The sequence below is a fragment of the Notothenia rossii genome, assembly GCF_949606895.1.
Source record: "Notothenia rossii genome assembly, chromosome: 3".
Taxonomy (NCBI): Eukaryota; Metazoa; Chordata; class Actinopteri; order Perciformes; family Nototheniidae; genus Notothenia; species Notothenia rossii.
Genome location: NC_136901.1, coordinates 94,609,007 through 94,632,596, shown reverse-complemented (window position 1 = coordinate 94,632,596; position 23,590 = coordinate 94,609,007). Strand labels below are relative to the sequence as shown.

At 38.6% G+C, this 23,590-nt stretch overlaps 2 protein-coding genes across 2 annotated transcripts in view; one reads left to right on the top strand and one right to left on the bottom strand.

Moving 5' to 3' along the window:
• The window catches only part of LOC307032686 (uncharacterized protein), a 528,358-nt gene that overhangs the window by 311,509 nt on the left and 193,259 nt on the right, over window positions 1–23,590 (bottom strand). The window lies entirely within an intron of this gene.
• Window positions 7,257–19,078, top strand: LOC307034399 (uncharacterized protein). The gene is made up of 2 exons (XM_079673242.1): window positions 7,257–9,060; window positions 16,436–19,078. Exons 1-2 carry the CDS (start codon window positions 8,868–8,870, stop codon window positions 17,644–17,646), a joined length of 1,404 nt encoding a protein of 467 aa, XP_079529368.1. The 5' UTR covers window positions 7,257–8,867; the 3' UTR covers window positions 17,647–19,078.

Genomic DNA, 23,590 nt, shown 5'->3' with positions numbered 1-23,590 from the left:
CTACCGCGCCATTTTCGTTCCTACCCTCACCTATGGTCATGAAGGATGGGTCATGACCGAAAGAACGAGATCGCGGGTACAAGCGTCCGAGAGAGGTTTTCTCCGCAGGGTGGCTGGTGTCTCCCTTAGGGATAAGGTGAGAAATTTGGTCATCCGGGAGGGACTCGGAGTTGAACCGCTCCTCCTTCGCGTCGAAAGGAGCCAGTTGAGGTGGTTCGGGCACCTAGTTAGGATGCCACCTGGGCGCTTCCCTAGGGAGGTGTTCCAGGCACGTCCAGCTGGGAAGAGACCAAGGGGTAGACCTAGAACCAGATGGAGGGATTATATCTCTTCTCTGGCCTGGGAGCGCCTTGGGATCCCCCAGTCAGAGCTGGTTGATGTGGCCAGGGAAAAGAAAGTTTGGGGCTCTCTGCTGGAACTGCTACCTCTGCGACCCGACCACGGATAAGCGGGAGAAGATGGATGGATGGATGGATGATGTATTCAAACTAAAAAAAAGTATTTGAAATAATTTTTCAGGTTGAATATGATTTTGATTCAGTTCAGCAATTTTTTGGAATAATATATTTATTTTCAGATTTCACTTTTATACATATTTTGATATTTCAATCCTTATTTTTTTCAGCACAGATTTTTCGTTTTCAGACTCAAAACACAAATTATTATTATTTATATATTATAAATTATTTTTTCAGTTTCAAAGCTTGTTTTTTCAGGTTTCACATTGCTTTTCACCTTCAGATTGTTTTTCACTTTCAGATCTTTTTTTTCGCTTTCAGATCTTTTTTTTTCGCTTTCAAACTTTTGGCCCTGATATTGCTTGGGAGGGGCGGGGCTTACCAAAGAGTAGTTTGGCATCCTGAGTGACAGGCCTCCCTCTGTCATGTAGCCTTCATGGATGTTAGAAAACTGAGACCAGCGTCAAAGTTCCGTTAAGCGAGCTGTTGAGCATCGTAGTTGGCAACAATCAAGTACAAATAAACTGTGTTAGAATGTGAAATTACGTATCCGCAACGAGCCAGCAGGTTGTTCTGGTGGACCTGACGCCATCCCCCGCTGTCTCACGGAGAGATACCGCAGGTCCTTCCTTCCTGCAGCGGTCAGACTATTCAACCAGCACAGCCCCTAGTAGACCCCGCACAAAACAACACAGACTATAACACCTCTTGTTGATAAATACTAACTATGTGCAATATTTGCAGTATGTGCAATATATATATGCCATTAAAAACTGCAATATATACCTGGCTGCTAAATCCACAGAACTGTCACAGGGTGTGTATTATGTAAAATGTGTAACTTAAAAAATATATATAATTTCTTTTTTTAATCTTTAATACTTTTTGTATGCATGCTTTAGGTAACATTAATCTGTCTTTGGCTCTTGTCTGCTGTAACAATGTAAATGTATCCCCTGTGGGACTAATAAAGGTATTCTGATTCTGATCGCAAAAACCAAGCCAATACTATGCTGCGTTCATGGAGCTACGTGGAAGTGGGGAAGGACAACGCTTGATTGCGGATACGTGATTTCAGATTTAGCACAGTTTATTGCTCTTATACCTTGATTGTTGCCAATTACGATGGTCAACAGCTCGCTTAATGGAACTTTGATGCTGGTATCAGTTTTGTTTACCACCAATCACGGGAGTATTGTGTATAGAAAGTGTGTATTTGTATTTCTTGCGCTACCTAACATCCATGAAGGCATCATGACAGAAGGAGGGCTGTCACTCAGGGTGCCAAACGACTCTTTGGTAAGCCCCGCCCCCCGAAGCAATATCAGGGTCAAAAGTCTGAAAGCGAAAAAAAAAAGATCTGAAAGTGAATAAAAAATATCTGAAAGGTAAAAACGATCTGAAGGCGAAAAAAAGATTAAAACCTGAAAAAAAAAGATTTGAAACTGAAAAAATAATTGTTTTGAATCTGAAAACGTAAAATCTGAAACTGAAGGAAAAACAAGTATTCAAATATCAAAATATGTATAAAAGTGAAATATGAAAATAAATATTTTATTAAAAAAAATTGCTGAACTGAATCAAAATAATATTCAACCTGAAAAATGATTTCAAATACTTTTTTTTGTTTTAAATACAACATTGTATTTTTCAAAGTTCAGGATGAAAACTTGGACTTTCAAATAAAAAATTTTTTTTTGAATGATCAAAACTTATGACCCTGAAATAGCTCCATATTGGAGCCATAATATATCTTGTTTGTTTTAATTATATCTGCACAAGCTGAATGTATAATGCAGTTCCAACATTGAACACAGGATGGAGCATTCAACTTAAGAGTGCATATAAGTAATCACAGGGTGATCAGATTCAGGTGTGTGGGACGGAAGCAAACAGTGTTTTGACCGTGTCTGGAGAAGCCCTGTCGAGATGAGCTGAGTTAAACCTGTTTGTATTCAGCGTGACTGGCATGCATATTGAACACAAATGGATCGATACTAGATTGAAAGATACACGACTCGTATGGACATTGTTTTATCGTCTGGAACACGCGTCAGAACAAAGGTCTCCCGTTCCCATCCCTCAGTGGCTTGAGTATAGATTAGGTTAAATAGTCACTACAGGTAGAGTTGAGAAAATAGGGAGTGTAAAGCAGGTAGGAGTCATGAGGAATATTGGCGTGTCTGTCCATGGGGATCAACTGTGCTGCTGAGGCAGAAAGAAACTCAGAAAGAACAAAAATAGTTGTTGATGCCGTAAGAACGTTTCTGACAATGGTGGAAGTTATATTGGAGAGGAAGTACAGCGGCTGCTGAGAGAGGCTTTCAGGTCCTCTCAGAGCCTTGAGCAATGATATTAGTGGGCTAGTTACTCGAGATAAGAGGTTAACATGGCAAGCTGTAATATGTTAATTTATTTTCCCTTTCTCCTATATTACTATTTTCCGTTTGCAGAGATGGCAAAAGTACACACATCCTTTACCCAAGTAGAAGTACAGATACTCGTGTTTAAAAATACTCTGGTAAAAGTAGAAGTACCGACTAAACTTCTTTACTCAAGTCAAAGTAAAGAACTTTGAAATGTACTTCAGTAAAAAGTACCCATAACTAGCAGCTGTTTTAAAGAGTACCTGACCTCCCTTTATATTAATAGAAAAAATAATGTCATTGTTAGCTAATGAATGTTTCCATGCTGAACAACGGCAACATGACAATGTTTCCATTGGTCCCTCTTCTTTAGAGAAGACCAGGAAATGATGGATCCACGGATCGTGTTCAAATCAATAGGCACGCAATGACTCTAAATAATAATGATCACGCCACCAAACACACATTCAAACTAAAGGAACCAGCCTGTTTGGAAAATGAGAGAAGTAGAAAGTACAGGTATTTGTGTTCAACATGTAAGAAGTAGAAAGTACAGGTATTTGTGTTCAACATGTAAGAAGTAGAAAGTACAGGTATTTGGGTTCAACATGTGAGAAGTAGAAAGTACAGGTATTTGTGTTCAACATGTAAGAAGTAGAAAGTACAGGTATTTGTGTTCAACATGTAAGAAGTAGAAAGTACAGGTATTTGAGTTCAACATGTAAGAAGTAGAAAGTACAGGTATTTGTGTTCAACATGTAAGAAGTAGAAAGTACAGGTATTTGTGTTCAACATGTGAGAAGTAGAAAGTACAGGTATTTGGGTTCAACATGTGAGAAGTAGAAAGTACAGGTATTTGTGTTCAACATGTAAGAAGTAGAAAGTACAGGTATTTGTTTTCAACATGTAAGAAGTAGAAAGTACAGGTATTTGTGTTCAACATCTAAGAAGTAGAAAGTACAGGTATTTGAGTTCAACATGTAAGAAGTAGAAAGTAAAGGTATTTGTGTTCAACATGTAAGAAGTAGAAAGTACAGGTATTTCTGTTCAACATGTAAGAAGTAGAAAGTACAGGTATTTGTATTCAAAATGTAAGAAGTAGAAAGTACAGGTATTTGGGTTCAATATGTAAGAAGTAGAAAGTACAGGTATTTGTGTTCAAAATGTAAGAAGTCAAAGTAAAAAGTCGTCAGAAAAATAAGTAGTGGAGTAAAGTACTGATACCAAAAAGATGTACTTAAGTACAGACAAGGCCGTACCCAAGGCTGGATTAGTACCTCCCAGGGCCCCTGGCACTGAGAGACAGTGTTGGGCAAGTTATGTCCAAAATGTAATACATTACATATTACTGTCTTTTTTATGTAATAAGTTACACTACTTTTATATTACTTTTGCGTTGCTTTCACCAAAATAACCACTGCCTGTAGGGTTATAAATTAGACATGAATGATCTCTAGTATATGTGGTGCATATAGAGACACAGACAAAAAGAATACTTGGCAAAACAAAATGAAGTTCAAGGGTTAAAATCCTGAAGATAATTTAACATTTGGTATTTTTGATCAGGACTGAAGTTGATTGAAAGATTTAACCCCAAAAAGTTTTTTAAAATATTAATCTGTTGTCATTTTAGAGCAGTTTTTGGAAGTGGACATTTTTGTCCCGAATGACTAATATGTAACTTTTTTGTGCAATCTGATTTTGTGCAAAAACTAATAATGCAAAAAAATCAATTTTGCTGCTAATCTTTGACATATTCAAGACTGTGATAAAAAAAAAAAAGAGCCAGTCACCAGATATGTATTTTTTGGAAAATAACTCATTTTCTCTGTTTTCATCATGAAAAAAAACAGCGGTTTCATGTTTTCAAAAATGGCATTTAAAGGGTTAAAATCCTGAAAATGATTACATATTTGGTATATTCTATTAGGGCGGAAGTTGCTTTAATGATTGAACCCAAAAAAGTTGTGAAAAAAACCTTTTAATATAATGTTTTTATCAAAGTATTTTGCAGTGGACATTTTTATCTCGAATGACTAATTTGCGTAGTCGATTTGTTACACAGTGAATTAAAGACCGATTTGAAAAATTGAAATTCCAAAATAGATCGAGAAAATAGCCTTGTTACAAAAAATCAAGCCATTTGCACCAACAAAACAACACAATATAATAAAAACAGTTGCAATAATAACATAATATAGTATGATCAATTCTACCCTTCTGTTTTTGCTCCCATATTTCAATTCAAAGATATTTTTCAAAATCAATATTGGTGGGGGCTCTTTTGCAAAGATAATCAATAACACCACCTGACAGTTGTTGCAGATTATACAGCATACTTGTTACTTACACACATGTGCGATGGTCCCAAAAACGCCAAAATCTGCACTATAAAAAAATATATACATTTATTAGGCACTCTGAATAAGGGTTGACTGTGTAATAAGCGTGCCTTTTAATTGGAACAGGGGACTGCTGAATGCTGAAGTCCCAGGATACAATCCCAAGTTGACTGCATGATCCACTTACCTGTTCGCATCAACTGCAGGAGGTATTAAATGATGAATTAACATTACCTCAGCACTGCGTAAGTGTGGTTGTCAGTCATATTGACAAAGAAGCACTATTATATTGTATATTGTATATTATGCGGCGTTTAAAAGGACGGTATTTCGCTTGTCAGATTCAGATTTCGCGGGTGTGCCGCGTGAGGCAGTGATGTAACCATAGGGATGTAACGCCAGGTTGATGCTGTGACGTAACGCAGCGTCGATGCTTTCATAAGTGCGGAAGTGGGATCTAAACTGGGTTGGAAAAACGATAGACGCAGCCGAGCAAAAAGTGAGTGTTGGAGAGGATTCTGTTCAAGTATTGGGAGAACTACACCATTAGATAAAGTATGGGGAATGATTAAGAAGATGAGGGGAATAAGACATCAGAGTAACCTGCCAGTATTAGAGAATGGAGGGGAAGTTGCCACTGGTGCTTTGGAGAAGGCAGAAATTCTAGCTGAAAATTTTGTCAAAGTTCATTCTTCGGAAAATTTGACAGAAGAAGGTAAGATCAGGAGGCAGGAAGTGTGAGATGAACATCCTAATGTATATGAAGAAAGACATTCGTCGCAGAGTGTTGTAAATATACCTTTCTCTATTCAAGAGTTGAGAAGAGCATTAAGTAAGTGTAAAATGACTGCTCCTGGGAAAGATAATGTATGTTATATAATGTTGACCAAATTAAGTGATTTTGCATTAGGAAAGCTGCTGGAGATGTACAATAAGATCTGGGAGAAAGGGAAGCTGCCAATAATATGGAAAGAGTCAGTCATTATTCATATTAGGAAACCTGGGAAAGATCCAACCAGTCCAGGCAGTTATAGACCTATAGCTCTGACATTACACTTGTGTAAAGTTATGGAAAGAATGATAACAGAAAGGCTGACATACTACATTGAGAAAAATGAACTAATGACTCCTTATCAGAGTGGGTTTAGAAGAGGGCGGAGTACTTTAGATCCACTGCTGTGCCTGGAGTCTGAAGTCAGGAAAGCCCAAGCGAACAAGGAGTGTGTTGTAGCTGTATTCTTTGATGTGGAAAAAGCTTACGATATGATGTGGAAGGAAGGATTATTAATAAAACTGGACATTATGGGTCTGGGAGGTAATGTATATAATTGGATTAGGGATTTTTTGTTTGGCCGTGCCATCAGAGTCCGAGATGGCAAGTCATATTCTCGAAGGCATGAAGTTGAAAATGGAACCCCGCAGGGGAGTGTCATCAGTCCTCTTTTATTTTCTATCATGATCAATGATATATACACACAAGTAGGATCTGATATTGGTAAGTCACTTTTTGCAGATGATGGAGCTATTTGGAAAAGGGGCAGAAATGTAAAATATATTGTAGCTAAGATTCAGGAAGCCATTAGGGAAATTGAAAGCTGGTCTCTGACATGGGGGTTTAGATTGTCGGTGGAAAAAACTGAAACTTTATTTTTTAAGAGGAAAAGGATAGGTTAGGAGGTTAGGTTAAAACTTTATGGACAAGATCTAAAGAAAGTGAAGACATTTACATTTCTGGGAATATGGTTGGACGAGAGAGTCACATGGAGTACTCACATTGATAAAGTCGTAGATAAATGTAAAAGGGTTTTAAATGTTATGAGGTGCTTGGCAGGCACTAAGTGGGGGGCTGATAAAGCTGCTTTGAGGAACGTATACACGGCCTTAATTAGATCAGCCATAGAATACGGACTAATAGTGTATGGGTCAGCTGCATACTCTTCTCTTCAAAAATTAGATAGAGTCCAGGCACAAGCACTAAGGATATGCTGTGGGGCAGTAAGATCTACACCAGTGTCGGCACTTCAGGTAGAGGTCGGACAAGTACCTATTTCTTTGAGGAGAAAGCAGTTAATTGTTCATTACTGGGCAAATCTACAGGGTCATAAAGATACTCACCCTACTAAACAAACTGTACAAACAAGTTGGGAAAGTAACAAAATTAAAAAAGAAAGTTTTTGTTTTTGTGTTTCGGAAATATGTAAGGAATTCAAAGTTAAAGAATGGAATATTAGTCCGACGGTGTTGTTATCAGCTGTTCCACCATGGTTGCTACCTCAACCTATAGTAGATTTATCACTATTGAAACGGGTACATTCAATGAAAAACAAAATCAATGTACAGGCTTATGTGAACACTGTTCTACATGAACAATATGGGCACTTTATAAAAATATTTACTGATGGATCCAAAAATCCAGAAAATTGTCTAACTAGTTGTGCATTTTATGTTCCTGAGTTAAAAGTCAAAGTGGGAAAGCGTACAAGTGATCACATTGCAGTATATACAGTAGAGATGATGGCTATCTCTCTAGCACTTCAGTGGGTAGAGGAAATACAGCCAATGCGAGTGGTCATTTGCTCTGACTCCAGTGCAGCTCTGGAGAGTATAAACAACTTCTCTTCAGAATGTCGTCAGGATATTTTACATGAAATTTTACAAAGCATGTTTAGGTTAGTTCATCTGGGAATTGTTGTTCAATTTGTGTGGGTTCCAGCGCATGTGGGCATTAGAGGGAATGAAGTAGTGGATCAACTGGCAAAATGTGGTTTGAAAGCAAACCAGATTGATATTATGGTACCCATCAGTAGAGCAGAAGTCAAATCTTTTACTAAAGTGGTTATCAAGCAACAATGGCAAAAACTATGGGACAGTAACACCAAAGGAAGACATTTATATCAGATACAAAGGGAAGTAGGAACAGGAAGCACTTGGGGAAGTAGTAGAAGAGAGCAGAGCATTAACAGCAGGATACAATTGGGACACTCTGGACTAAACTCATCACTGCATCTGATTGGAAAACATCCAAATGGCAATTGTGATGGTTGCCAACAACCAGAGACAATACATCATGTATTTTTTAGCTGCCCGGATTATAACAGACAAAGATTCATTCTGAAAACTGCACTGGAACAACTCAACATCAAGGACATGGATTTCAAGGCAATATTTGAAAGTAAATCAAGAAATGAAGCAAACAAGCTGATCTTCAAATTCCTCAAAAGCACTGGTCTGAGGACAAGGATTTAGTAGGAACATTTAATAACTAAACAGTAGGTGGCGATATATGTTCCAAGTGGAAGCGATTCGCCATTAAAGAGAAGAAGAAGAAGAAGAAGAAGAAGAAGAAGAAGAAGAAGAAGAAGAAGAAGATAGACGCAGCCATGCCCCTCCTTGTGGGAGCTCAGCTTCCAATGGCTCACACATAACTCGAGCCCTCCATGTCGTCTCGTCGCTACGGTTCTCTCTTGTGTTCCTGAGAAAGTGTGTGTGAGCTCCAGCACTACTGATCCATCATCTGTGTGTCTGGATAAACCTCTGAATGGACTCTGTGCTCTTTTTTCTGGAGCTTTTACCTCGGACTATAGGAGCTAGCTTAGCATGCTAACTGGAAACACGTTAGCAACACTAGTCAGATTGAGAGTTTGACGGAGAGAGAAACGGTGTGTTTAACGGAGTCTGCAGAGAAAGGTGATCTAGGAAACATGAGTAAAGTCCAAATGCTGCTGTCGTTGAAGCAGCATGGACTCACTGCTACTAATGAAGAGATATTTGCTCTGTTTGAACAAACAATAGCAGAGCTCGAGGAGGAGCTGCTTCTTTCCAAAGAGGAGAACAAGAGACTCCAGAAACTACTGGACGCTGTTTTACAGCCTCAGCTTCGGATACACAGAGCAGGTCTGTTCCCTTTACCCTTAATTAAGACTTTAAACTCGTCAGTAACACTTTATTATCACATTAATAACACTTTAGACCAGGGGCGCTGGAAGGGGGGTGCTGAGGGCGCTGCAGCACCCCCTAGCGTCAGGCAGGCGGAGCTCCTCTGCCTGCAAATTTTTTAATTTTTTGACATCTTTTTTGATTACATTTTATTGTGCCTGAAATATATTTTATATTATTATTCAAATGATACTTTTAAACTATAAAATAAATTATTTAGCTTCAGGGAAGAAAAATAAAAAATATGTTTTTTTAGTTAGTTTTTAGTCAGCTACTTTTAAAGTGACGCACAACACAAGTGACGAGTAACTGACATGGTGTAACCCCGGTGTGGTGTCGGCTCGGCAACAGACCACTCAGAGCTGGTGATTACTTCAGTTTATTTCCACACCTGCATTTCAATGGACAACATAAAATGGACACGTGAGCTGCGTTTCTCAGGAGATCCTCACGCGGTATGAAAATCTCCTTTACAAAATAAGTGTCCAATAATCAACAGCACAACAATGATCGTATAGTGGTAGTATATAAAATGTGAAACATTAAACATAAACAAACTGGTGTACAAAACTCACATACCTGCATTTCAATGGACAACATAAAATGGACACGTGAGCTGCGTTATGGTGGAGAGATAGCACCACGCTTACGTTAGCCTATTAGCTCAAATTAGCTATAGAGAACCACAGTGACGCGTCCTAAAACCCGGAAGTAAGTTAGCATTTTACCACTTCCGGTTCCTTCGATAAAAAGCAATGCAATTTCTCCATAGGATTTTGGAAAATAGCTCCAAATAAGGTCTGTGTTTGACACAAATTGAAGAGACAGATCACGTTTGTCACGAGTGGTTTATAAATCGTTGGATAATTTTTTTTAAACTAAATAAACTACCCAGCATGAACACTTGTATAGCCCTTATTAAAAACATTCGTTCCTCAAGTTGTAAAAATGTGCTAATAACGTTATTCTGAGAGTTATTTCCCTCTGCATTATGAACGTGCATCTAACCCACGGGACAGCGCCGCCCGGCAAGTTCATGTTACATGTGCAGCACTACATGAGTTTATCTTTACCCATGGATGCACAATAAGAACGGACCCATATCACCTTACTGCCATCCCACGGAGCTGTAATAATGGATATATACTACATGGGCTGTAGGATTTAAATCTTGTACTTAAATGTTGTATTAAATAAAGTTAATATTACCGACGTTAGATTAACGTCCCTGTAGCTTCTTATTGCACTAAGAAGCTTATTGCACTGATATATATATATATATATATATATATATATATATTATATATATATTATATATATATATATTTATTATATATATATATTATATATATATGCAATAATTATTTCATGCTAAACAAAGCTCTGTTGCTTGGATATCACTAGATCCTGTTACAGCGTAATATAAGTAAATAACGATTGATGTGTACATTAGCATAATTATTAGCTAGCCGCTAGCTGCTAACTGCCGCCTCGCTAATATAAAATCCATCATAATAACAAATCATTACCATTCTGTCATGAACGCGCGGTGCTGTTATGTGTACGCAAATTGACGTGCTTGATGTGAACGAGCATTTTGGTTAAAGTACTTCTCAGGCATGCTGGGTAATCTGTGACGTTTCGCTCTCTCAAAAGTTGGGGCATTTTATCATCATGCGCCAATGAGCAACTCTCATAGGAATGAATGAGGCCCCGCCTCCCACGTTGTATCCAGCTCTTATTATGCATCATGCACCTTACTCTCAAGAGATCCTCATGTGGTATGAGAATCTCCCACAATCCATTGCGGTTACAAAGCTACAGTAATGCAGGCACACGTTTGTAACACCAGATGGCGTAATTCTCCAATTTAACCAGGATTTTACACCAACCGTTATAACTCTGTTACATAGGCACAAAAAAGTATCTCGGAATTCTTTCTCACTAAAATCGCTAAATCTGCAAAAAAGATTGAAATAGAAGATGCAGGGGCAGGGCATTATTACGCAGAATCTGTGAAAGGGGCGTTATGCCTTATAATATTATATACAATATTATAAGTGTGTGGTTGCCTTCTAGTCACTTTGCTCAGCACTACTGCTTGTAGGCAGGCATGACGAGACTCTTCAGTCGACCAATGTTCAGGGGATGCGTGTTTCGTTTCCTGCACGCCTCGACGTAAGAGAGACGTAAGCGACGCCGCCTCTTAGCTCCGGATTCTTGCTTCTGGGCCGACAATTTTTTGGAGCTGGAAACGAACCGGATTCCGGAGCTAAGAGGCAGGGGCATGGGCGGGATCAACCTCCTGAAGACCGCAAAGAAGTCTTGAATTTCGCATGTGATGTTTGTAAAGTTCCCAGTAAAGTCGTCCCTTGTAAAGTCGTCCCATGCCTTCCGTTTCGTAAGAGCATAACCAAAGCGAACAGCGCTTCAATACAATCGGCCATTGTTGTTGTTATCGATGTGAGGGATTTCCGCGCGGTTTGGCTTTTATGAAGCAGGCACGTAAACAGTTACGTCATGATGCAAACAATGAGGCAATGACGCAGTACCACCCCGGCTCTGTGTGGTGTGAACCTTTTATATATACAGTCTATGGTGTGAACAAAGCGGGAGCAGAAAAGGGAAACCGGAGCTGAACCATAAAAGCTCTAGCACGGAGCTATAACGGGAAAAGCGCTGGTGTGAAAGCCACATTATGTAGCCAGATATTAGCAATACCTTGATAGCCTACTTCTATTAATGTAAATTCCTCATTGTTGGTAAAATCATATTTTACATCTTAAAGGTGGGGTAGGTAATTCAATTCAGAAACACTTTTTGTTATATTCCATGGAATGCTCTTAACATCCCGATAGCAATGAATACATTAAATGCTTTGACAATAAATACATACAAATATTTCATCTGTGGAAGCTGTAGCGCTGTAAAAAGCACGACCAATCATCTGAGCCGGCCCGGCTAAAGTAACTGGATGGCCTACCTGCCTGTCAGCCTTCCATCTGTGCACAAACTTATCTCGTGCCCTCATTGGTCATGTGCGCGTCCGTGTGTGTTGGAGGAGGGGCTCTGTAAGCAAGTCTGAAGAAAGGGGCAGATTTTTTCCGGTTGGGTATTTTCAAATTCTAGTGCATTCGAGCGGGAGCCCACCCTACTGTGTGTGTGTGTGTGTGTGTGTGTGTGTGTGTGTGTGTGTGTGTGTGTGTGTGTGTGTGTGTGTGTGTGTGTGTGTGTGTGTGTGTGTGTGTGTGTGTGTGTGTGTGTGTGTGTGTGTGTGTGTGTGTGTGTGTGTGTGTGTGTGTGTGTGTGTGTGTGTGTGTGTGTGTGTGTGTGTGTGTGTGTGTGTGTGTGTGTGTGTGTGTGTGTGTGTGTGTGTGTGTGTGTGTGTGTGTGTGTGTGTGTGTGTGTGTGTGTGTGTGTGTGTGTGTGTGTGTGTGTGTGTGTGTGTGTGTGTGTGTGTGTGCTGGAGTCCGTTGTTATGCACTGTGTGTGGTTTTTGCTCGGTGTATAGAGAGGCTAAGTCCCGGCCTTCTACTTCTACATGGTCCTTATTTTTGAACAATTATGTATTGAAGTCAATGGAGAGAGAAATATTATCTTTCGATCCCGTTTGAATTGTGCCACGAATTACACATATGATGTTTGTCGATCTTAAAAAATAATTTCCATGTCAAAAAAGTCATAGTTTGTCGTAAAACCGTTAAAATATAAGACTATGAAAAATATGCGACTAGAAAGACTACAAAGTTGCGTAAGTGATGTCATTTACGTTACACATTATACTCGTGTTACTCACCGAAACCATGTAAAGCCGGTCCCGCATGCTGGCTCTTACGGAACCGACTAACTCCCCTTGTGTGTATGTACAGCTCTCAACATGCCCAAACTTGGAGTGATTTTCACCTCTTTCAATACTTTGCCTTATTCTGAGAGAAAGAGGTGAAATGTGCCAACGTGACGGCCGTCTTGGTGTTGGTGACGTGCGCGAGACCAGAAATGTAGTTCATTGAGCGGTAAAATTATCTTTTAAATTGACAAACATCACATGTGTAATTCGTGGCACAATTCAAACGGGATCGAAAGATAATCTTTCTCTCTCCATTGACTTCAATACATAATTCTTCCAAAATAAGGTCCCATGGAGCTCCACCGGAAGGGGAGGGACTTCAGCATTACTGCAGGTAGTAGATCCTGAAGTAAAAGTATAAACACCACACTTTGAAAATACTCCATTACAAGTTAAAGTACTGCATGCATATCTTATTTAAGTAAAAGTATGTAAGTATTATGAGACAATTGTACTTAATTATAATAATTATAATTTATTACGGAAGAGCAAACCTTCCAAAATAAATATATTAAAAAATAATACATACATTGAATAATATGCCATTTAATGCACTGATTTAAATATTAACCAGACATGTAGGCACGAGTTGATTAAATGTGACATACATTGATCATTTAGTTTTAATGTGCTTTTTAAATGTGTAAAAAGCAAATAAAAAAAACACTTTGAATTAATTCAAAGAATATATATTTTGAGAGAGATGTACATACGGAGCCCTGGAGGGTTCATAGAGAGAAACATTTATAAAACTAGGCCACGTTTTATTAATTTGTGCGTTCACGATATACTTTCTTGTTCGCATGTTCCGGGGCACTCCGGCAGGACTTTAGCAATACATCGAGATTAAGGTTAAACACATTTCTTTCACTTGTGAATACACATATAACTATGGAGAACCAGATGTGTGTAAATTACTGTTCGTGGTAATTTGAAAACAAATGCTGGTTTCGGACACACGAACACACCGAACACACACACAGAGCGGAGCTGAGCACAAACACACACACATCATGCGCCCTGGTGACTGGACATCTCCTTCATGAAACGAGTAATAGGGGGAATAATCAGGCAGTTCAATAGAGGTGTGTGTGGTTAGACGTAGCAGCCTCGATCTCTATCCAGCTGTTCTAATGAAGGGAAACACAGTGAAGTAAACAGTAAAAGGCACAGCTCTTTGCAGCTGGTGCTGCTCTTCTCAGATTCTGCTGAGTTACACGTTACTGCCTCCAGTGCCCTGTACGACGAAGCCAGTTCAACAGACCCTGGATATGTTTGAGTTACCCGGCTTAACTAACCCTAACAAACGCGATCTCGCTAAGCGGTCCTACGAAGCTGGTTATCAAAGTTAAAGTTAAGTTAAAGCCTTTTATTGTCATTATACACAGAGTATAACGAGATTCAGAGTGCAACTCTGTCCCGGAGTGCAACAAATACAAACACGTACATAACACTAAAAAACACGGCAATAGGACAGACAACATAAACAAACATACGGGGGGATAAATAGTTTAAAATATTGATATAAAAATAGTAAATAAAGTGCATCCACCCCGAGATGGAGTATGACAGCACGCTCTCGATGGTCGCTCGGTAGAAGGACACCAGCAGCTTCTTGTTCAGTCGGTTCTTTATTTATCCAGGCGCATAAGATGGAGGGGAAACCTAGGCGTGACAGTTTTTCCACGAGTATGTCAGGTATGATGGTGTTAAAAGCTGAGCTAAAATCGACGAACAGCATCCTTATATAGTTGCCTGGGCCTTTTAGGTGGCTCACAGCTGTGTGATCAACTCAGTAAATCAACCAGGGTTTCTCTCTCCGGCTGAGAGCGCGTTCACGTGAAAGGGACAGGGTTAGCAACATTTGACCAATCACAAACATGGAGAAGCGTGCTGACAGCGTCTTTTTTTCTCTCTCCATGAACCTTTGGGGCTCCGTATATACACTAGTAACAGACGCAGTCAAAGGTTTGGACACATCTTCTCATTCAAAGTTTTTTATTTATTTAAATTGGTTCTACATTGTAGATTAATACTGAAGACATCAAAACTATAAAACAACACATGTGGAATTATTATAGCGTTCAGTGGTTTTTGTGAGTGCACTTGAGGATACATTCAAAGTTCTTGAAATGTTCCGGATCGACTGGCCTTCATTTCTTAAATTGGTGATGGACGGTCGTTGCTCTTCACTGAGTTGAGTGGGTCTTGCCATAATATGGATTACAACAGTAGTCAAATAGGGCTCTCCACTGTGCACTAACCCTACCTCAAACACATTAAGAAAGCAAGTAATTCCACAAATTAACTCTTGACAAGGCACATGTGTTAATGGAAAACCATTCCAGGTGACGACCTTGTTATGGGAGATTCCTTATTACTAGGGCTGCAACAAACGACTAATTTGATAATCGATTAATCTATCGATTAATGAAACGATTAATCGACTATTCTGACTATTATGCCTTGCACAATTTCTCAAACGCTCTTATTTAGCAACTTTTAGATTTAGCTTGAGGTTGTTTTAGGCATGTGGAAGCTAACAATGAAGACAATAAAGATGAATACTTGATTCAAAAACACATATATTATTAAATTAACTAAACACATTTTGACCAAAATTAACATTGCTTTTTATTTAAATTAAATAAATAATATTTCACATCAAAAGAAACAACAGTGTTTTAACAAATCGTATTAAATAATGTGATGACAGAACTGTAAACAGAATAGCTGAAACTTTAACAAAATAAATAACTCGGTTACCTCTAATCATTACCCCATGTTTGTATAATTGAGTTAACTCCGTGTGTTGCTGCTAGCATACATAACACCTGACGTGGAAACGTTACTCGTGGACGGGGCTAGAGAGCTACTAGAAAGACAGTCGAACCCGCTGCATTCCTTGGCAACACTTTTTTGTTAACTAGATAATTCCATATGTGTTCTTTCATAGTTTTGATGTCTTCAGTATTAATCTACAAAGTAGAAACGAATTAAAAATAAACAAAAACCATTGAATGAGAAGGTGTCCAAACTTTTGACTGGTACTGTATATAAAAAACACACATATTTTAATATTTAGCAGGTTCCCTCATCTATAATCATTTATACAAGCGCAACTTTAAACATGAACAGCAGTAAAATGCAACATACAAAATAATCAAGAAACATCGTAAATGAAACACTGACAGGGAACATTTTACTGAGCCATCATTACTATGACATAAGAGGGTGCCATAAAATGTTTTATGCCGTGTTATGCATGACCTCCAAAAATGAAGTTATACCGTTTCCAAACCTAACTGTGCCGTACAAATCTTTGACATGTCTGTGAGTTTTGGCTTTACGTTGTGCACGCTCCCGCGAGGTGCAGCAGCCATGCATAACACGGCGAACCGTCCCCCCCCCGTTGACAGTTCACGAGCATGCTTTCCCCTAGACTGTCCAAGACTGACATAACAGTGTGTTTCCTGTTTCCTGCAGATGTCCAGCAGCTGGTGGTGGTTAAAGAAGAGCCTCTCCCTGACCAGCAGGAGTGGAGCACCAGTCTGGACCAGGAGGACCCAGAGCCCCCCCCACACATTAAGCAGGAACAGGAGGAACTCAGGATCAGTCAGGAGGGAGAGCAGCTTCAGGAGCTGGAGGAGGCTGATATCACCAAGTCCACTTTCACTCCTGACCCTGTGAAGAGTGAAGATGAGAAAGAAAAACCTCAGTCCTCACAGCCTCATCCAAGACAAACTGAACACATGGAAACAGAAGCTGATGGAGAGGACTGTCGAGGACCAGAACCAGCCAGGAACTCAGATCCAGAGAGCAGTTTACAACCAAAGACTGAGGACCACACTGGAGACTCTTCTGAAGACACTGATGACTCTTCTGAACCTGACACTGAAGACAGTGCTGATTGGAAGGAGACCAGAGAACCTGCCTCAGGCTCAAACTCACTGAAAAATAGACAAGAGTCTTTCAGTGATCCCCAAAGTAGTGCTGAAAAGAAACCATTCAGCTGCTCAGTCTGTAAGAAAGCTTTTTCACACAGTGGAAGTTTAAAGGAACACATGAGAGTCCACACAGGAGAGAAACCCTTTCGCTGCTCTGTTTGTGAGAAAGCTTTTTCACAGAGTGGAAGTTTAAAGGCACACGTGAGAGTCCACACAGGAGAGAAACCACACAGCTGCTCAGTCTGTAGGAAAGCTTTTTCACACAGTGGACATTTAAAGACACACATGAGAGTCCACACAGGAGAGAAACCATTCAAATGCTCAGTCTGTAAGAAAGCTTTTTCACACAATGGACATTTAAAGACACACATGAGAGTCCACACAGGAGAGGAACCATTCAAATGCTCAGTCTGTAAGAAAGCTTTTTCACACAGTGGAAGTTTAAAGGAACACATGAGAGTCCACACAGGAGAGAAACCACACAGCTGCTCAGTCTGTAAGAAAGCTTTTTCACGTAGTGGAAATTTAAAGACACACATGAGAATCCACACAGGAGAGAAAATATACAGCTGCAATGTTTGTGACAAAAGATTTAAATGGTGTAATCATTTCCAAAGGCACAAGTGTGTTGGTCATCAGTCCTCACAGCTTAATGAAAGTCAAACTGAGGATAACGGAGAGGCAGAGCCTCCAATCAGCAGCTCAGCTGAACACATGGAAACAGAAGCTGATGGAGAGGACAATGAGTAAGTCTTATGAATGTTCACACGTGAGAGAAATCTGTCTGACTGGATTAACATTGTTGTACAACATCCATATAAGACTTAAATGAACTCCATCTTTATCAACATAAGTGGACAACATGTTTAATGTTTTTGTCATTCTGATGTATACGTTAACCACTGACTGTTGATGAACCATTTTATTTGGATTGAGGGCTCCAAGTTTCCATATAGGATGATTTGACCTAATGCCGTTACATGTAATACGTTACTCCCTAAGCCTGTTTTCACCCATCTGCAACCGATTCACTAATAATCACATATGTTCATTTCTTTGACCCCTTGACTCGACTATTTCTTATTTAATAATCGTTACATCTCCTCAGGACCAAGTTCCCGTGTCCTGCCTTTCACCTGCTGATCACCCACTGCTCATTTAAGGTGGACTGACCTTTACAATGGACCAGCTAGTCTTAGTGTCTTAATGCAAACGTTTTGGAAAGTGACGCTAGACCAAAAACGTGCTGTTGGGCTGTGTGCTCTCTGCAGGACGGGATCTGTACTCAAAGATTGTTTATGGTATGAGAGCTTCACTCTGTTCTTGTTGTCCAAACGACGCCAACAGAGCGATACGTCTTCTTTCCAGCAGATGGCATAAATGTTAAATCCTCCAGTTCAACTGACATCCATATATTAATGATTCAAAACAGCAATGAGTGAGATATGGCTGGTAATTGACTCACAATCTCAACAGAATGTGAAGAGGTTACAGTCTTGCGGTTATGTCCAAGATGTTTTTTGTTGTTGCAAGAGATAATAGGGATTGATGCAGAGAATAACCAGAAGATAGTCTGGATAGAGCCTTCAAAGAACCAGAAAGGGTTTTGAAGATTATCAGGGATATAGAAAGAATACAAATATTACAAATTAGTATACTTTTTGCAGTGTTAACATCTAAATACCACATTTAAAAGTACTCATTTATTAATAAATCATATTTATGTTATAATTATGTATTTATCAATTTGTTCATCACCTTAATATTCAAACTGATAAAGTTGGAGCTATTTTTAATAACATTATTGGCTATGCTGCTTGGTAGTTTATTTTTTGTTGAAATACGAAATAATTTACAAGTTGGTTTTATTTTGTATAAAAATCTGAATCTGTAAAATAAGCTGTAAAATCAAATTGTGCCACAAAAAGTTCCATATTTTCATATGAGATATAATGTTGAGGTGTTAAGTAGCAGAAAACAATTATATAATAAACAGTTAGGTATAGTGTAAGTTCCTCCAGTAAATAATACAGCATTTGAAGTGTGTACATGTAGAAGAATATACCATGAATCGTCCCACAGAGGGGAAATGTACATTCTGCATTTCACCTATCCTAGTGTTAGGAGCAGTGGGCTGCCATATGTACTGCCCGGGTAGCAGTGGCGTCAAAGGTGCCTTGATCAGGGACACATCGGTTGCACTTGGTCTTTCGGGGACTCGTACCGGTGACCTTCCGTTTCCCAAGCCAAGTCTCTATGGACTTCGATGCTGGACGAAGTATTCCTGGATCACATCAGTTACCCATTGAGGATGTTTGAACCCAAGCCAATACAGTGCAGACGATGTTGTAAGTTTGGTCACAGTTCTTTGGTCTGAAGACATGCCTTGGTGATTTGTGGCAAATATAGGGATAAGTTGTGCAGCGGTAGAAACTGAGAAGGAACCAAAGTATAGTCAGTGTGGGGGGAATCACAAAGCATGGCGATCAGATTGTCCAAAGAGAGGGATTAAAATAACCAATAATAGTTCCAACAAAACAATGCATGAGGAAGAAGAACGAGAGAAAGGGAAGTGTTGGAGTATGGAGCTATTTCAGGGTCATAAGTTTTGATCATTAAAAAAAATACAATTTATTTGAAAGTTCAAGTTTTTATCCTGAACTTTGAAAAATACAATGATGTATTCAAACGAAAAAAAAGTATTTGAAATAATTTTTCAGGTTGAATATGATTTTGATTCAGTTCAGCAATTTTTTTGGTTAATATATTTATTTTCAGATTTCACTTTTATACATATTTTGATATTTGAATCCTTATTTTTTTCAGCACAGATTTTTCGTTTTCAGACTCAAAACAATTATTTTTTCAGTTTCAAATCTTGTTTTTTCAGGTTTCACATTTATTTTCACCTTCAGATCGTTGAATGCTGAACAACGGCAACATGACAACGTTTCCATTGGTCCCTCTTCTTTAGAGAAGACCAGGAAATGATGGATCCACGGATCGTGCTCAAATCAATAGGCACGCAATGACTCTAAATAATAACGATCACGTCACCAAACACACATTCAAACAAAAGCAGGGGTTTTCAAAGTGTGGGTAGGTGAGCCTCCCCTCAGAGAACATAAGAACAGCCGCGCCCCCCCCTCCCAATTATTATTGCTGTTATTATTATTATTATTATTATTATTGTTGTTGTTGCTATAATGCAGGGGTATTCAATTGCATTTCAAAGAGGTCCAGTAAGAGAAAATTTAATTAAATGCTCTGTTTTCGCTGTCTACCTTCCGCCATCTGAAATTACTCCGACTGTTTCTATCCTCTTGTCGTGTCTCTCTGTGTGTTTGAATCTATCGTGCTGACTGCACCGATTTGATTGGCTGAGTAGCGTCACCTCCTTAAAACATTAAACAATAACTTTTTTAAACCTTTTTATTTTTATGTTTTAAACATATTGTATAAAACTCCCCCACTACTTGGACTATTCCTTGCACCCCTCTAGAATAGGCCCGAATGGTCTCAACCATATTGCATCAGTAACGTGCACTTGTTATTATAACAAGATCGCAAGGACGCTGGTAGCGATCGGAAAATTGAGTGTTGTTCAGTTTGTGTGTTGTGGAACATGCGTGTCCGTGCATGAAAATATACCAGAGTAGAGAGAAGTAGAAAGTACAGGTATTTGAGTTCAACATGTAAGAAGTAGAAAGTACAGGTATTTGTGTTCAACATGTAAGAAGTAGAAAGTACAGGTATCTGGGTTCAACATGTAAGAAGGAGAAAGTACAGGTATTTGTGTTCAACATGTAAGAAGTAGAAAGTACAGGTATCTGGGTTCAACATGTAAGAAGTAGAAAGTACAGGTATTTGTGTTCAACATGTAAGAAGTAGAAAGTACAGGTATCTGGGTTCAACATGTAAGAAGTAGAAAGTACAGGTATTTGTGTTCAACATGTAAGAAGTAGAAAGTACAGGTATTTGTATTCAACATGTAAGAAGTAGAAAGTACAGGTATTTGTATTCAACATGTAAGAATTAGAAAGTACAGGTATTTGTATTCAACATGTAAGAAGTAGAAAGTACAGGTATTTGTATTCAACATGTAAGAAGTAGAAAGTACAGGTATTTGTATTCAACATGTAAGAAGTAGAAAGTACAGGTATTTGTATTCAACATGTAAGAAGTAGAAAGTACAGGTATTTGTATTCAACATGTAAGAAGTAGAAAGTACAGGTATTTGTATTCAACATGTAAGAATTAGAAAGTACAGGTATTTGTATTCAACATGTAAGAAGTAGAAAGTACAGGTATTTGTATTCAACATGTAAGAAGTAGAAAGTACAGGTATTTGTATTCAACATGTAAGAAGTAGAAAGTACAGGTATTTGTATTCAACATGTAAGAAGTAGAAAGTACAGGTATTTGTATTCAACATGTAAGAAGTAGAAAGTACAGGTATTTGAGTTCAACATGTAAGAAGTAGAAAGTACAGGTATTTGAGTTCAACATGTAAGAAGTAGAAAGTACAGGTATTTGTGTTCAACATGTAAGAAGTAGAAAGTACAGGTATTTGTGTTCAACATGTAAGAAGTAGAAAGTACAGGTATTTGAGTTCAACATGTAAGAAGTAGAAAGTACAGGTATCTGGGTTCAACATGTAAGAAGTAGAAAGTACAGGTATTTGAGTTCAACATGTAAGAAGTAGAAAGTACAGGTATTTGTGTTCAACATGTAAGAAGTAGAAAGTACAGGTATTTGAGTTCAACATGTAAGAAGTAGAAAGTTCAGGTATTTGAGTTCAACATGTAAGAAGTAGAAAGTACAGGTATTTGAGTTCAACATGTAAGAAGTAGAAAGTACAGGTATTTGAGTTCAACATGTAAGAAGTAGAAAGTACAGGTATTTGTGTTCAACATGTAAGAAGTAGAAAGTACAGGTATTTGTGTTCAACATGTAAGAAGTAGAAAGTACAGGTATTTGAGTTCAACATGTAAGAAGTAGAAAGTACAGGTATTTGGGTTCAACATGTAAGAAGTCAAAGTAAAAAGTCGTCAGAAAAATAAGTAGTGGAGTAAAGTACTGATACCAGAAAGATGTACTTAAGTACAGTCAAGGCCGTACCCAAGGCCGGATTAGTACTTCCCGGGGCCCCTGGCACTGAGAGACAGTGTTGGGCAAGTTATGTCCAAAATGTAATACATTACATATTACTGTCTTTTTTATGTAATAAGTTACACTACTTTTATATTACTTTTGCGTTGCTTTCACCAAAATAACCCCGCTGTAGGGTTATAAATTAGACATGAATGATCTCTGGTATATGTGGTGCATATAGAGACACAGACAAAAAGAATACTTGGCAAAACAAAATGGATAGGAATGTTATAAAAGCTATTTGATAAACTGTCTTAAGACTATAATAACAACAATATTGACATCTGAAAAATACTATAAAGTGTTTTTGAAGTGGAGAGCTGTGCTGATTTCAAAGAGGTAGAGAGGAGAGGAGATGTGCATTAATGTAATGCATCTTGTTATTATGGGATGGATAACAGTCAGGGCCAAACTGCCATTTTTGGAGTACTACCTGGCCACCAAATGATAAGGGGGGAAACTAAGGACAGTATGGCCTTTGCATCTATTTTAGCACGTAGAAGAATACTCCTAGAATGGAAATCTTCGATACCACCTAAAGCATCTCTATGGCTTAAAGATCTAAAGATGTACCTGAACTTGGAGAAGATTAAAGATAACCTGAGGGGCTCTTCAAAACTATTCGGCTCCAATTAGCAGTGTTCCCCCATGGCTGTTCCCAGAAGCTAACATAGATATGAATATCATAGAAAGGAAAAAAGAGTGGCAAATAAATGAAGTGGGAATTAAAACGAGTATGTATCTGAACGAAAAGTATTACAATTACCTACACATTTATACAGATGGTTCTAAGAACAAGGAAGAGTGTGTTGGAGTTGGCATATACATCCCAGACTTTAAAATATCTATTTTAAAAAGAACATCTGATCAATTATCAGTGTATACAGCAGAAATACTTGCTGTAATAATAGGATTGCAGTGGGTTGAAGAGGTCAGACCAGATAGGGTGGTGATATGTACAGATTCATTTTCCATATTACAAAGCATACAATCAACAACAACTACTAGAGAAGACATTCTCATAGAACTGAATCATAGCCTGTTAAGACTGCACAGAAGCGGCTTAGATCTGCAGTTCTGCTGGGTGCCTACACATGAGGGGGTGAAAGGGAACAAGTGTGCTGATAGATTAGCAAAAAGTGCACTACAAAAGCAAATAACATTACCAGTTCAACTTGGTAAAGGAGAAGGAAAAGCAGTCATTAAGAAGAAAGGGATGGAGATCTGGCAGAAAAGGTGGGAGAAAGACCAGAAAGGCAAGGACTATCACAAAGTACAAAATACAATTACAATTAATATTCATAAAGAAAGAAACAGAAGGGAGGAAGTCATGATGGCTAGACTCCGAATAAATCACACGGCTTTGAATAGTACGCTGTATATCATGGGGAAAAGTGACAGTAACAAGTGTGGGAACTGTGCAGTAAAAGAAGATGTAGAACATTGTTAAATTGTGACATCTATAAAGCGGAAAGAGAACAATTAAAGGCTAAAGTCTTAGAGGCAGAGAGGGAGTGGAGTGTGGTTGGTGTTTTGGGAA